The 16,535-nt window shown below is 40.8% G+C and overlaps 1 protein-coding gene across 9 annotated transcripts in view; it reads left to right on the top strand.

The window, feature by feature from the left end:
* Positions 1 to 16,535, top strand: part of Vezt (vezatin, adherens junctions transmembrane protein) — a 117,982-nt gene that overhangs the window by 59,390 nt on the left and 42,057 nt on the right. For 6 of the 9 annotated variants that reach the window (XM_052753142.1, XM_052753141.1, XM_052753139.1 and 3 more), the window contains 4 exons: positions 659 to 852; positions 2,275 to 2,375; positions 2,801 to 3,008; positions 6,052 to 16,284. In XM_052753142.1, the coding sequence (XP_052609102.1) occupies positions 659 to 852; positions 2,275 to 2,375; positions 2,801 to 3,008; positions 6,052 to 6,578 (1,030 nt within the window). In that variant the 3' untranslated portion in view covers positions 6,579 to 16,284. Of the gene's footprint in view, positions 1 to 658; positions 853 to 2,274; positions 2,376 to 2,800; positions 3,009 to 5,072; positions 16,285 to 16,535 lie in introns of those variants that run through there. The other 3 variants (XM_052753145.1, XM_052753144.1, XM_052753143.1) reach the window with 2 other exon arrangements.

The raw sequence follows: 16,535 nt of genomic DNA, 5'->3' as shown, positions 1-16,535 counted from the left end.
CAGTGGTAGCAAAGACATACATTTGTCTCCAGAACTTGTTTATTTTTTTTTTGAGACAGGGTTTCTCTGTGTAGCCTTGGCTGTCCTGGGACTCACTTTGTAGACCAGACTGACCTTGATTCACAGAGATCCACCTGCCTCTGCCTCCTGAATGCTGGAATTAAAGGCATGTGCCACCACTGCCCAACTTGAATTGCTTTAATTTTATAGGTTTAATTTCTTAAAATAATCCTCTTAAATGGTAGACGGAAGTTTCTTTCCCTCCAGCAGCTCCCAAATAAACACACTGAGGCTTATATTAATTACAAATGCTTGGCCAATAGCTCAGGCTTATTACTAACTAGCTCTTAAATTTTAAGTTAACACATATTCCTTATTTACGCTCTGCCAAGTGGCAATACCTTTATTAATATTGGCACATTCATCTCCTGCTCCCTCTGTGCCTGGCTGGCAACTCCAGACTCTGCCCTTCTTCCTCCCATCATTCTCAGTTTGGCTCTCCCACTTAACTTTATCCTGTTCAGCTATTGGCCAGTCAGCTTCTTTATTAACAATTGAGGGTAATACATATTCACAGTATGCAGAAGGATTATTCCACAGCAATAAATTTTACACCTCATATTTTAAAAACCTATTTCTGTTTTTCTATGTTGCACAGAGTAATAATTCTTGAAGATGAACTTGAAAAGCTTGTTTGTACTAAGGAAACACAAGAGCTGCTATCAGAGGCTTACCCAATCCTAGAACAGAAACTGAAACTGCTTGAGCCCCACGTTCAGGCCAGCAACAGTTGCTGGGAAGAAGCCATTTCCCAAGTGGATAAATTGCTGCGGAGGAATACAGAGAAAAAAGGTAGCTGTGGATTATTTTAAGCCTATGCTTGTCAAATATGCTCACTCCATTCTGCTGGAGTTCTTGTCTGTGGCCTGCCTGTTGACATGATTAAACTGGTTTCCTAAAAGTTCTTAGTTTATTAAAAAGAAAAGTTGGATATATATAAAAATTGACAATGATTTCAAAGTCTTGACTCCTATTTTAATATAAAATACGTAATGATTTGAATGTTCAGGACATCCTGTCTCCTTTTATAAAAACTGAAATGAAGGGAGAAATGTTGATAGTATTTTCTACTATCAGAACTTCCAGAAACTCTTACAGGTCGAATAATAAAAGAACTGGTTTAAGCCAGGTGTGTTGGCACACAACTTTAATCTCAGCACTTGGGAGGCAGAGGCAGGAGGATCTCTATGAGTACAAGGCCAGCCTGGTCTACACAGAGAGATCGTGTCTCAAAAAACAAAAAGGAAGGCTTTAGCTGGATATGGTTTCAAGCAAGGTCTCTTGTAGCCCAGGCTGTCCTTGAATTCACTATGTAGCTGAAGATGACTTTGAACTCCTGATCCTTCTGCTTCCACATCTGGTTTTATAGGAGTATGCTACTTCTTTTTAGTATAGACAATGAATAAAAATATAATTATACACATAATATATATTTATATATAAAATCATGTGATTAAATACCAAATTGAAATACCAGTTAATTAAAGGTAAACTCAGCTTGGTGAGCACATGAAAGTATTTACTTGTGAAACTCATTTCCAATTCTGAGTTAAAATAATAGAAAATGGGAAAATAAAAATAACATAATGTTGATCTTTGTTTTCTTTTATTATTTTTGTTTGTTTTTTTTGAGACAGGGTTTCTCTGTAGTCATGCTGTCCTGGAACTCACTCTGTAGACCAGGCTAGCTCAAACTTAGAGATCCATCTGCCTCCCCAGAGATGTGCTAAGATAAAAGATGTGTACCACCATGCCCAGTGATCTTTGTTTTTTTAAGAGAAAGAATAATGATCTGTTTTAAAAATCTCCCAACACTATGAAGAAAATATGTGTCATCTAGCATATGACAGATACTATGGCCATTTCCTCCAGAGTTTAACTTAAAGCCAAGTGCTAAATATACTGCTATTACTGTTAACTTTGGTGTCTTTCATTTTCACAAATAAGACATTTTAACCAGAACAATTTTGGAGCCAGGCATGGTAGTACACATCAAAAATCTAATACTCATGAACCTAAGGTCGGAAGATCATTAGTTTAAGACTAACCTGGGCTCCTGGGAAGACCCTGCCTCAAAACAAGAAAATCAGGGAAAATAGGAAGTTGGACTGGGAAACTAACAAGGTGTCAGTGCCAAGGATGCCATAGCATTAGATGCTCACTCATTTCTGATGACATTTCTCATCTTTATTCTGCCCCTCCCCCCTTTTAAAGGCAAACCTGAAGTGGCGTGTGAAAACCCACACTGTACCGCAGCACCCTTGATGCGGCCCACTCTGCACATTGAGGACAGAGACCCCATCCCTGAGGAGCAGGTAAGGGTGAGGTGCTGGACTCCCCTAAAGACGAGGTCCACATACAGTTTGCCTACTTGTATTTTAGGTGACATGGGTAACTGCCAGATAAACTGTTGAATTTCTGCTTCTAATGAGGTTAAGATTACAATGTAATGTGAATTTATATCAAAATATTAGCTCTTAGTGCCTTGAATTTGATTCATCGACTCAGAAGAAAATAGCCATTGACAGTGTGAAACGTTCTCATCTAGAACTCCTTTTAGTATCCACCATTAAGCTTTTTGAGGATTTTAATTTAGCAGTAGCTATGTTTGTTACCTTCCTTCCTCTCCACTGCCATTATGACTGTCCCAAGAGAAAGTCCTCCACCATGCGTCACTGCAAGTAGTGAATACTGTTAGAGCCTGTCTGCTTGAAGGTTTTTGTCTTTGGTCCCTTTCCAGGAATTAGAAGCTTATGTGGATGACATAGACATAGAAAGTGAGTTCCGAAAGGATGATTTGTATCACTTGTCTCCAGAAGACAAAGAGAGACAGAAACGTGAGCAGGAAGAATCCAGGAGGGTGCTGCAGGAATTAAAATCCGTGCTGGGATTTAAAGCTTCAGAGGCAGAAAGGCAGAAATGGAAGCAACTTCTGTTTAGTGACCACGGTAAGCACCGACTTGAGAGTCCAGGTTATTCCAGTGACAGGAACCTTTTCTTTTTGAACCATGGATGCTGTCTTAACTGTAGAACTCTGGATCCACCAGTTAGTATAATACTCTCATAGAGAAGCAAAATCAAGTTGATCAATTAAAGAATGCCATATAATCACACTGAGACTATGAAGTCACGCTTTTTTATCAGCCATGTAGTTCTTCGATAGATTTCTTTCAGAGTGGTCATTAGGTTGAATATATTGAGATGGCCATGGTGGCATTGTAATCCCAGCAAGGAGGACCTTGAGTTTGAGGCCGGCTGGGGCTGCAAGCTTGTGCTACCTAGGCCACATAGCAAGACCTTTTTGGGGGGACAGACAAAAGAAAGTAGTAAGTTTGAGATTCCAAACTCTGTTCTCTGTTTAAAGTACTTAAGTAAAACTCACCATTAGTAACTGTTTGATGTTGAAAATGCAAAAGATCAGGGCCACTTGGCCACTTCATTTAAGTAGATGGAAGCAGAGGATGTGTTTCTTTGTGTGCTGACTCCATAGTCCAAGTCTTGATGCTGTTGGCTGGCCTTCGACTCCTTCATGGTATTCTCGCTTTTTTCTTCAGTCATGCTTCATGGGAAGCAAAAGGAATGAAGAGAAACTTGATATTGGCAATGTCAACTTAGTTCATTCTCGATTGAATGTGGACTTATAAGAAGGTAGAACGGGCCTTCCATCCATTTTAGAGTATCTTCATGGACCCTCAACTCCAGTTGCCTGCCTTCCCCTTCTCACTAGAAGTATAGAGGGCATCTAGTCTGGAGAGCTCCTTGGGGTTCTCCTGTCTTCTCTTATGAACCCTCACCTTTCTCTCTAACTCAATAGATACATGTTGGTTTCATCTTTCTTTGCTGTTCCGTTGGCTCCCCCTAGAACCCAGACCCCACTAGATTATGCTTGTCCATTAGAATAGCCCCTTAGCTGACCTCCATTTCAGTACCTTTTCCCTAAGCTATCTTGTAACATATTCCAGACTTTGTTCAAACTCAAACACCTCATTGATTCTGTCTTAAAACTACAATGGTTCCACCTTTCTTATTATATTAGCCTTTCCAGCATAAGAATCTATCATGTCCACTTGTATTCCCGGTATTTCTAATAAAGGTATCTTCCTCAACTTACATTCACCTAATTAGATTAGTCCCACAGACTTGCTGTTTATATTCATGAAGAAAATGTATGCTGGTCTCTGACCAAGAACTCGGTCTTCTCTGACAAGCTGTCCTCTCTGCCAGTGTTTCCTCTGTGACTCCTCAACTGCCCCAGCTCTCCTGAGAGACATGTAGTTGGGATGTAGAGGAAGGCTTGAGGCACAGAGCAGAGACATGGTGGCCTTCCCAGAAGCAGCAGCAGAGTTCTCTAGTCAGCTGGTTCATGAATTAGAAATTGGTGATATTATTTTTTTAGACATGAACAGTTTGTTTTCTTGGTTTTTAGGCTCTAAACTTGTCCTTTTTCTATCTTTTATTCTCCAGCAGTATTCACTCAGCAAATTCTGACTCAATAAGTAGTCATCTCAAGTACCTTTCAGACACCTGACACTGTTTACTGCTGTGTGTAGCACATAGATCAAGAGACAAAAAGAATCTACTCCCCTAGAGACTTAGAATATTCTAACAGTCATCAGCTAACCCATCCCTAGCACATTCTCTGCTTCCCCCATTCAGGTAGCAGTGTTCCTGACTGGTAACGTGGTGTACTTGGGAAGACCCAGCAGATTTATGAACACAAGTGTGCAGAAATGCTGAGAATAGCATTACCTATAAGCTTCTATCTTTCATTATTGTGCAGTGTTTTTCTTAGTATTATTTAGCTGCAAAATTACCTATGGATTGACACTGTGGACAAATGAGAGAAATGTGTCTCATTTTCAGGAACATGCTTTTGATCCCACTTGCCTTTGAAAAGGCAGTAATGCTGTAGAGTTTGTGAAAATAAGTAAAGGTCTGCTGATGCTAGAACAATGCTTTCCCTTGACAATTTCCAGTACGTCTTCCAGAGTTGTTTTCATCTCTGCCTACAGGGGTAAAGTCCGAGTGGAATTAGAGAGGGCAAGTCTACACTGGAACCTGCGGTGGCCATGTGTCTGTTGCTGCTGCTTCCGTAGTGGAGTTACTGCAGCCTAGGGATGTTTCTTGGCAACGGACACGTTTTACACAAACGCTTTTTAACTATCCGCCAGACCTTCAGGATGCGCTTTTTTCCTTCCGCCATGCTTCCTAATAGATTGTATTGTACTAACCCTCGTGCTGGGAGGAGAGACTGCCTAGCAAGCAACCCACTGCCTACTAACACCAAGAGGGGCTAACTAAAACGTCATTGTTCTTACAAGGACGACTGCTACCGTATGGATCTAGATGATATTCATGGATTATACTTTGTTTGGTAGTTGATCTTGAATCAGATTTTATTTCGTGTGTGTTCTCTGTAGCACAACAAAATGTAGACTACTTTGCTTCCATGCAGGTTCTTGTAAGGTGGCTGACAAGTAAGTTGAATTGTATGTTACATTGCCCCACGCTGTTTTACCTTGTAAATATGTATGTGATGGAGATGCTGTTTTCTGGCTCACATCCGGCTTTTTATCTTTGGGGTGAAAGCACACCGTGTATTCCTTTAATGACAGTGGTCCCCAGCTTTAGTGTACATCAGAACCCCCAGCCCCAGTGTCCAGTTCCCTGTCTGTGGAGGATCAGACTCCAGGAGCTGTTCCTACCAGCTTCCCAGGGATGGGTGGTCTTGCTGCCTCAAGGACCGTGCTTTGAGAACCACTGCCTCTGAACGGGAGACTCCTCAGCAGGTCCCTGTCTCAGTTTATTTCCTAGGTATTTTATGTCATAGCATTCCCCCATTTTACAGAGTCCCATTTATTTTCCTAGGAAGTTTTATTGAGCTTTTATTTATTTGTTGTTCCTTTTTAAAAAGCTACCGGGAGTTAAAGTCATTGGGTCCTTAGTTATTTTTGTTTTTTTCTTTTCTTTTCCTCTTTTCGTTCTTTGAAGCTGTGTTGAAATCCTTGTCTCCTGTAGACCCAGTGGGATCTGTAAGTAATTCAGAAACACCCATGAACTCAGATACAGGAGCAGTCGGTAGGAATGGTCCTGAAGAGGAAACTAGTGAGCCCTCCACAAGTGACCCTGAAAGGGGTAGGACTGAGTTTGTGTGTGAAAGCCCTCCAGAGGGTGGCGGTAAAGACCCTTCTGAGAATGAAGCCTTCCTCCGAGGAGCCGAAGAAAGAATGCTCTACCAGTGTGAGAGTGAGGCTGAGTCCCCTCAAGCTGCTGCTGCTGCCGCCGCCGCTGCCGGGGCCACTGCCCCTCCAACTCCCAGAGACTCACTCCAGCTCTCCATCAAACAGAGGCTGGCCCGACTGCAGCTGTCCCCAGAATTCACCTTCAGTGCTGGCCTGGCTGCAGAAGTGGCTGCCAGGTCTCTCTCGTTCACCTCCATGCGGGAACAGACTTTTGGCGATGAGGAGGAGGAGGAACCAGTAGTTGAAGGAAGTGAGAATGAGGTGGAGGAGAAATAAAAGTCACGATGAAGGATTTTTGGTTGGTCCTTTCATAAAGATGTTTCGGCTTCAAGACTGAAAAGGAAATGAGTGTGTGTTTACTCTGTAGAAAGCTAAGGCGCGGGTTTCCAGGGCGAGGACTCATTGGAAAACCTGACCTGAAGTCAGTAGAGACCTGGCTAGGCAGGTCGTTTAGGAGTAGGAGAGGGAGGTAAGGGCATTTTTGAATAAACTGCTGTTTCGTTTATGGCACAGCTGATAATCTTGGCAATTCTTTAAGTACTTTTAATAAGAAATGAATTTATCATTTTTTTGCCAAAATTTGCTGCCATAAGGTCACTGGGATGGTCTCCTGCAGAGCATAAACATTTAGAACAAGCTCTTTCTATTGTGTCTTTGCAGTGTGTAACTGCAGCGATCATGTTAATATGTTGTTCGTACTTTATTTTGTTTATACCACTCCTAAAACAAAGATACAGGTTCTGAATAAAAATATTTAATTACTACAATTGATGTGTGCTGGGGTTTGGAACATCAAAATAGTTTCAAAGGTGGTTTGGGCTGTGGCACATTTCACGTCTTCTTATTTTCATATGTGTGTTCGTTTTAAGGTGTCATGCAGTCTTCCAAAGGAAAATATTGTGCCATTTTAAGAAACACCCTTCTAGGGTCTTTTTGTTGTTGGTTTGTTTGTTTGTTTGTTTTGTTCACTCCTGTTGCAGCTCAAAGAGATGATGTCAGGATGGCATGACTCCATCCAAGGCCCCATCTCCAACCCCACAAAAAGTTGTCAGTTTACGTGGAGACAACTGTGCCTCTGCTTCAGTAGTCCCAGTGCTGTCTTCCAGTCTGGCCTGTCTTACTAAGACTCAGGAACACGTCAGCTTTCTTGGAAAGTATCCTCGTCCCTTTATATTCCACTGTGACTCCGTCTCGCAGAGATGCTTTCCACAGACCAGTCTCGTCTGCTTTGTCCTTTGACTGTGTTTTCAGTGATGTTTTCTGGAATGTTCTCTTTCTGAAACCTGTTGTTACTGTGCACTTACACAGTTCATAGACATTATTTGGGAAGAATGTAAGAAAAAAAGCTCAATTTATGCTGCTGTTCTAGAAGGAAAGTATGTGAATTCCAGTAACTTACCCTTTTTTTTTTTTTTTTGATTTATTTATTTATTATGTACACAGAAGAGGGCGCCAGATCTCATTACAGATGGTTGTGAGCCACCATGTGGATACTGGGAATTGAACTCAGGACCTCTGGAAGAGCAGTCAGTGCTCTTAACCTCTGAGCCATCTCTCCAGCCCCGTAACTTACTCTTTTTAGTGAGGAAATTTACTTATACTCAAGTTTTGTTGTTGTTAATTTAGCAAATATTTTTTATCCTGAGGAAAACTTTCGACTTTATATGACTAGACTTTGGACTGTTAGTGATTTTGCGTTTTTCTGATAATTTACAGTGTTAACATGTCAGGAGCAGTATCTTAAGCTGGACATGGAAATAGCTAAATTTCAAGAAAAAGAGGACCTCCTGTGTTGTAACTGACTTCTGTATTCCTAAATGACACAGTTTTACTTTCTTACTTAAGTTGTTGTTTCCAACTCCATTTTTCCCAGATATAAAAGTTATTAGGGAAATTTTGTTAAGAGTTCTTTTAATTTATAACACAGGAAAAATTGGAGTTTAATCATTTTAATTCTTTTAGTCTATTTTGATTCAATCACACCAATTTAACCAAAATCTGTTCATACTATTTTATCAGCTTTATGCTCTCTGAGCTGATGCCTTCAGATTCTGAAGGAGGAAGTTTAGTTCAGAACTCCCAGTGCTCAAGTCTAACCTGCTCTGTTCACAAGCTCCTGTTTAGTTCCATGAAAACTGCTTTTGAAGTCACAATTAAGGACATTGTGACTTCAAGTGATGGTCTTTTTAGGTAATCGTTTTCGTATTTCTTCCATCTTTTAAAACCTTTCCAACATAAATCTCTGTTTTCTCTGTGAAATTTCCTCGACTAACTTTCTCTTGAAATAGTCTAAGTCGATGTTCCTTGGTTGTTTTAGTGGGTACCTGAGTCATAATGAAGTAGAAATCTTATTTTTTTTTAATACAGACTTAAGCCATGCTCTCTGTAATTCTTGGATGTTTTGGTACAAGACCGAGGTACTGTTTATGCCCAATAAAGTCTAAGATCCCTTGCTTAGCATCTGTACTTCTTGCCACGAGTACATTTTGTGTGTGGACAGGCTGACGAGATACAAGTGGACGCCCTTCCATGAGCTTTCCTAAGCTACCTCACTTTTTCTTGACTGGGTTTAATACCTGTCATTCAATAAACCGAAGAATCTTCTGGGAAAACATTTTTGGCAGAAAACTTATCCTACTTTCCAAATTTTACAGAATGATTAATCTTGTTGGGAATAGTATTCTGACAGCTTCTAGTATAGACATTGCCAAAGTTTGTTTTACCATAGCTAATCTAGAACTCAGAGGGGAAATGCATGCAGTTTGGGTGAAGACAGAATTTTTACCCTTTGTGTGTCTACAGATGGGAACGTCGGGACAAGAAGTGGGGTCATTGCCATCCTCACAGCCTTTTTCTCTGCTTCAGTAAGGCCTTCCCTGATGTCTGGCAGATCTGGGGCCAGACTGACCTTTCATTTGCAAAACTGCTTTTTTTATTAATCTTTTGCAAGCCATGTATGTTATCTAACTTTATACATAAAGTCTTTGTTAAAACTAATTGTAGTCACAGCATCTGAATCTATTTCCTTAGGAGCTGATGATAAGCAAGTCAGGAAAAAGACACACATTTAAGGCAAATTGATATAGATTTCAGAGCATGCTCTGACTCATGCTTGTAATGCCAGCACTCCAGATGCACAGTCAGGAAGATCACTGCATACACAGTGAGAACCTGTATCAAGGGAGAAAAAAGAAAGAGAGAGAGAGCAGGTGCCAGGCTTTACTGCAGAAAGCAGCTGGAGTCTTAATCCCAGGCCTTTCATTCATAGGATGTGAGTCTGAATCCCAGGCCTTTCATTCATAGGATGTGGGTTTGAATCCCAGGCCTTTCATTCATAGGATGTGGGTTTGAATCCCAGGCCTTTCATTCATAGGATGTGAGTTTGAATCCCAGGCCTTTCATTCATAGGATGTGAATACTGCCAGCCTCATTATGTTGGGAGAGTTTTCTCAGGAAAACTCAAATTATCTGAATATTTCTGATTTCTTAGAAATTTAAAAAGAAATGATGCTTGTGAGGCTGATGAGTAAGATCTGGTTATAAATGTATAGCTCAGTTTATTAAAATAGATAATAATACTCTTATTCATATAATAAGAGACACGGTGCTTGAATGTTAAGCATAGGAAAAATCAACTACTGATACATTTAAAAACGGAGTGTTGATTAGAAGTGACCCTAGATTTCGTTTTCACTGTGCTGTTTTCTTCCCATGTCAAACATGACTCATGTTTCATGTTGCTAAATGAATAGAAGTAATATGGGGGGGGCACTGATTGGTTTATTGCAGTATATTGTGTTTATACCCAAATAGAACAAAGACATAAGAACCAAATCCTGGAGCCCGAAGTGTCACACAACTAAGCCTGGTTGAACTAAAGTGAGGACGGCGCTTGAACAACAACCAGGCAGAGCATAAGGATTGATTCTCTTCTTCCAGATCTGTTTATGGGGATATGTCTGGGCACTTTATGCTTAGATTATAAAAACAAAGGAGGTAAGAGACAGCAGAATGTCTGGTGCAGTGACCATTCGGTGTCCTCCTCAGCAGGTGACTAGCTTGAGTCCCTTCATCTTCCAGGAAGTGGAAGCAGATCCATTTAATCCCTGAGTTTAACGGTCTACTAATGGACTTACTTCGTACTTCTCTCCCTGAATACTAGCATGTACAGGAAATGTCTTTTCTTTGAGAAAACAGTTCCTCTGGTGGAGAATAAACAAACCCACTGTCAGGGACAACCGGACATAAAAAGTCAAGCCCCCCTTTGCTGCTTGATTGCCTATTGCTTGCTTTTTGAGTTGTGTCTGTTCTTTTCACAGTTGCCCTCTCTTCCCTTCTAATCAGCTGTCACTCTTGCTGCTGTGTTGTGTGCCTGCCTTCCGCAGTAGGCCCCTAACTTGCTGCTCGTAATCTGCTGTGGACTGAGAAACCAGATTGCCCAGCTTGCTAGGACTGTGTCTGAAGTAAGAGTGAGTAGACTGGAAAGGCTGAGGGCTTTTCTGTCGGTCTCCTGCATGGACTGTGGCATGCCTGTTCGGCCGCTTCGCATTCTTGTGTGTGCATTTCATGTCTTACTAAAAACTTGCTAAAAAGTACTCGGTTGAAAATACAATTGCCATATATTTGAAATATTAATGTGGTGTTTGTGTGCTGATGTTTCTAGGACCCCCTCACTAATGAATTCAACTGTCAAAGAAAAGTTCACTGCCATCCTTGTATGTCGATGTGTGTGTTTCAGAAAAATGTTGGTCTTTGTTTTTGTTAATTAGTCTGCATTCAGTACACAGGTTTAAAGTTGATGTCATGATTGTGAATCCTGCACAGTAGTTACTGGTTTGAAACGAAACATGATTCATTTAGTAAGAACTGGCTCACTTGACAGGGAATGAATTATTCAGTCAGCCCAGTTCTCCTTTAACAATCTATGAAATATACCTTAATCTTTTCTCTATTAAAATGAGCATTACCAGGCTGGGGAGGTGGCTCCTCAGGGGGGAAGTGCTTGCTGCATAAGCATGAGGATGAGAACCTTCTTCAGATTCCCAGCACCCACATAAAACAGTGGAGTATAATGGGGTGCATGGGGGGTGAAGTCAGGAAATACTCTGAAACTCTGGCCTGCCACTCTGGCCTAATCAGTAGGAGTAGCCTAAGGAAACACTGAATATCAACCTCTGGCCTAAAACACACACACACACACACACACACACACACACACACACACACACACACACCCTCATGTATGCATGTACACACAAACATGTATAACAAATACACAAAATTATTTTTATTATCATTATCATTATTGGTTTTTGAGATAGGGTCTCTATGTAGCCTTGGCTGTCCTGGAACTTACTGTGTAGACAAGGCTGGCCTTGAGAGCTGCCTGTCTCTGCCTACCAAGTGCTAGGATTAAAGACATGCACTACCACACCCAGCTCAGAACGATCATTATTAACATTGGCCCTGATCCACTAAATGCTGAGAACTGGCCCTTTTTGAGCTCCATTCGGCTGGGCTTTAGTTATTTGATAGTTATTCCCATTCCTACATTTATATTACTGCTTAAGTGGCTGGAATTTGCATCCCTTCTCCACATCCACATGTGCCTTCCAGTCTGCTCTGAAGACTAGTTGACTCTGCTGGTTAAATTGTGGGAGGTAAGAGCAGATGGATGCAGACTGAGAAGACCTCCTGCTTGAGCTCACTGCCTTTCTGTAGCATTTCTTAGGACCTATTAGACTGCAGTCTTTGCTCAAGTAGAATTACTGGGTTAAATGCCTGCTCTCAAATACGAATTGTTGTTATATAGAAATAACCTTTTTTGTCAACATTTTATCTTCTCTAAAGTTGGCTCTGTATTGTAATTCTTTTGCAGTAATTAAAACCAGGCCATCGGAGTTAGCATTGTCACTTATATTTTCTGTTTGAATTGGATACCACATGCTGTTATAAATTTCTTTGGCTTTTTTTTTTTTTAAGAGAAATGCATCTTCATTTCCAAAACGAAGTACATTAAGCCTGGAAAGCAAGAAAACATTAATTATTGAAGATATCTGAAAAGTAATGGGCTTGTAGACTCTAGGCCACAAAGACTTTATTCCTTAATCTGCTAAGTTTTTAACCAGCCCCGTCGCTTTCTTTCATTCAGCTGAAGGGAAAATATATAAAAGCTTCCCATGATTTATCAGTATTGGAGCTAAGGTCAATAACTGAGTGACAGAATTTCCACTGTCATTCAGTAGCAGACATGCCTAAATTAGCCTTTAATATATAAAATAAGCAAGATGAGTTTCCTCTCTCGAATGAAAAAAAATAACATTTTCAAGTAAAATTAGACTCCATCTAGAAGCAGCTCTTATAGTATGCATTTCATTGCACCATTTATGTACTGTGGGACTCAGGTTTTCATCCTATACAGTGTGAGTGGTATGTCAGTCTATTTTACAATCAGACTTCATGCAGCGGGCCTCCAGCTATCCATCTTTAAGGAAGGGAATTATGACACAATGATTGTAAAAAGAATGGTCCAAACCAGTTTCTTGTGTTGACACCATTGTAGAAGAGAGTGACGCCTGACTTCTCTTTGAATAAACTGTTAGAGGAGCATGGTTCTACCCAGTGCAGTTGCTGTAAACCAAAGAGAAGGAATTCATGTCAGGGCTCACATAGGCAAGAGTTAGCAGAATCAAGAATCGACTTTATACTTATGTTTAAATGTGTGATAAAATCCAGATGTGGTGGCGCATGCCTTTAATCCCAGCACTCCAGAGACAGAGGCAGGTGGATCTCTGATTTCGAGACCAGGCTGGTCTACGTAGTGAGTTCGAGGCCAGCCAAGATTATATAGTAATAATTGTGTGATAGATTAGAATACACACGATATCTTTAAAATGCAGTACATTAGTATCCACCCGAGTTTGTCAGCAGGGACATTAGTTTTATCCCTGTGTACTGAAAGTCACTTAGCCCGTGTGTGGCTGAAGTAGAAATGGTGTTTAGGGTGTGTGTACTTCTGGGGTGTGCAAGCTTCAAAACGGGACTGTCTGTAGATGTGGTGCTAGACAGATGTATTTATTCTTACTTATTTCCTAAGAGTTTCTTAAAATAGATAATGTTACTGTTTTAGGCTTTAAGACTTGTCAGTTTTATAACATTTCCTAAAGATTGACTACATACAAATACGTTTATTGTTGAATATTTCTTCTGAAACAAAAGTATGGCATCTGTAAGTTCACTCCTTCCTAAGGACCTAAACAACTTCTCAGCCCTCTTCTCCTTCCAACTTAGATGACAAAATTGACTGTCTCTAAGTCCACGTATGTTCTGCCCTTCTCCCTTCCAGTCTGTACCTTCTGTTTAATACTGCAACTTAAACAGTGCTTACTAAGCACAGTACTAGCATGTGACTATGTATGGAAGGCTCCAAGAACGTCACTCCTGTCCCTGAGAGGTTGGTGTATGGCCCCGAGACAGCCCTGGAGGCCCACATGGGTGAGAGGCCCAGAAGCCCATTCAAGCCGAAAGCACCCCCAAGGAGTTTGGTTCTGTTTGGGTTTGTTCTAGGTATGGTCCCAGGGATCCCAGATCAAACCAGGCCCCTGGGCCTATCCTAGAACCAACCTAAGCCCGCGCATCATTCCTGGACCATCCAGAGTGTGAAGACTGAAGATAACTGAGGCTGACCACACACCCTGTACTCACCAAGATTCACTTTTTATATATGTATCCATTGTTTAGCAAGCAGTGGCTGGTTTATCTATCTGAAATCAAAGTGACAGCATCTGGTAACAACATAAGGTCCCCCCATTAATAAATACTACAGTAGCTTCCCATAATAGAAAGTCTACGTGCTTGTTATTAATTGCCAGTGAGGAGAACTGTTCTTGTGATTTTTGTCATCAGATAAAATAGATTAAAATGTCTATTTTAAGATGCAGCAACTTAGCCACATAACAGCCTTCTTCCAAAATGAATGAATTTTGTTTTCTTAACTATCAGTGACGCTGTATACGTCTCCTTCAACTGTGTGGTTTAGTCACACTTTCTGAAAGGTACCCGTCTTTATCTTCTGGCATCTAATGCCAAGTGATTTTAAATTCTTGTTTCAGAAACTAGTATCTTTTCCCTGTCACTGAGTCTGCTGCACATCAGAGCTCACTTGAAAAGTTTTCTGTGGTTCCTAAGAGCAAGGTAGGCCGGTACAGTAGAAGTGAGTGAAGCCCTCAGATTTACATCAGAATATTTTAAGAACTTCATTTTTCTTCCTTGCTGCTCTGGATTTTTAAACCATTCTGATCTAGTAAATGTATTATATGGACTCATATCATAGCTGGCATTGCTACAGTCAACTGCCTATTTGTTTGTTTTGATTTGGAAGACAAGAATTCTGAAAGGGCATGAAGGAAGACCCAGACTCGAAAATCATGGGAAGCATTCAAAATGTATGCTTTTGATATTTAGTGTAGACTACTAAGCTCTCCATAGACAAGGAACTTGAAATTGTGCTGTTCTACCGATCTTTATCACGTCAGCAAATTTAGGTCACCAGGTCACTGTTTAAAATGGGCTGGTGCCTGTTGAGGCTCATCTGAATAACTCAACTGCGGCATTGGTTCTGCACCATATTCATAACGCGGATTTTTTTTTATTCCAAAGATTCAATTTTGTGCTTCTCTCTCAGTGTTCTTTTCCTTGTGGTATTTTCCTTGTGGATTACTTAGCTAGCTGAAATTCTTGGCATTGCCTAAAATATATATGAACATGTTATGTTGATGTACAGTATGTTTTGTCAGGATTTGGAGGACATTGCTCTAGTTTACATCATTGATCATGGACACTGAAATAGGAAAGTATGGACTATTTAATGATCGTGTGTGTGTGTGTGTGTGTGTGTGTGTGTGTGTGTGTGTGTGTGTGTGTTTTAAGTCAGGGTCTCATATCCTAGGCTAGCTTTGAACTTTCTATATAGCTAAGGTTAGCCTTAAACTTCTAATCTGCCTGCTTTTACCTCCCGGGTTCTGGTATTGTAAATATGTACCACCAAACCTGGCTGTTTTCTTGTTGTTTGTTTTGTTTTGTTCTTCCAGACATTTTGTAACACTGACTGGCCTAGAACTTGTTGTGTACACCAGGCTGATCTTGAACTTCTGGCAATCCTCCTGCCTCCACCTCTAGAGTGCTGAAATTACAGATGCGTGCCACCATTCTTGGCAAGGTTGGGCTCTTTAGTCAGTGGTCCGGGTCTCCTCAGTGGTAGAGCACTGGCCTACCATCTGCAAGGCTCATCCCCTCTCTGACTCCCTCCAACCCCCAAAACAGCCTTTGGAAATACTCTTTCAGATCCTTTTTAGTTTCATTTTATGGTTATTTATGCTTTATATATTAGAACTTGGAACTCAACATTCCCTACCCTAACTGAAGACTTGAGTTATAAAATCTTGGCGGGAAGGGGGTGGGGGGGCTTTTTTTATTAGGATAAAACACCAAAAATTTTACCATTGCCATTTTTATGTTCAATTCAGGAAATGTTGTGCCTTTAATGAAGCATTTCCAGAACTTTTCATTGTACAAATCTCAGACTCCTCTATGACTCAGATAAGAGTTACCCTTCCTCCGCTCCTTCCCACAGCCCTTGGCAGGCACCATTCTGTTTCCTGTTAGGACCTCAGTTCATCCCATTTAGCATGTGACAGAATTTCCTTGTTTAGGGCTGAATAATCTACACATCTACCGTGTGTTGCTGGTCATTCATCTACTGGTGGCCATTGACTGCTCCCCCCTCTTGATTATTAAAGTGATGATGCTGTGGATATATTCAGATGCCTCCTGTTCACCTTGGTCGCTCTTAGTCACCTTCTGTGTCTTACCACGTCAATTGGTTGTCGACGGTTTTTAAAAGCTGTTAGAACTGTAGGCTTGCGAATGCTGTATAACTGTTCTCAGCTTAAAACAGCGCTAATAAAATCTGAACTGTCTTGTATATTTTTGTGTGTCTCTTTTTGACCCTGCTGTTTGCACCCTGGACAAATGACTAGAAGGAAGAAGTCCTTTCTCTCTTCCTCCTGCCTGTCACTGCTTCTCTTCCTTTGTAGTATTTCCCAGCACTTGACGCAAGAATAAAAAAGATCGTGTTGCCAGGGCAATCCTTTGAGTCACTAGCCTAACTTTTGCTTGTTAAATATCTGGCGATAATTTACCAGAGAGAAAACGGTGGCTTAATTTTAGATTATC

Source organism: Peromyscus californicus, unplaced genomic scaffold, assembly GCF_007827085.1.
Source record: "Peromyscus californicus insignis strain IS unplaced genomic scaffold, ASM782708v3 Scaffold_24__1_contigs__length_46423439, whole genome shotgun sequence".
NCBI lineage: Eukaryota > Metazoa > Chordata > Mammalia > Rodentia > Cricetidae > Peromyscus > Peromyscus californicus.
This window is presented reverse-complemented; position numbering and strand designations above follow the sequence as displayed.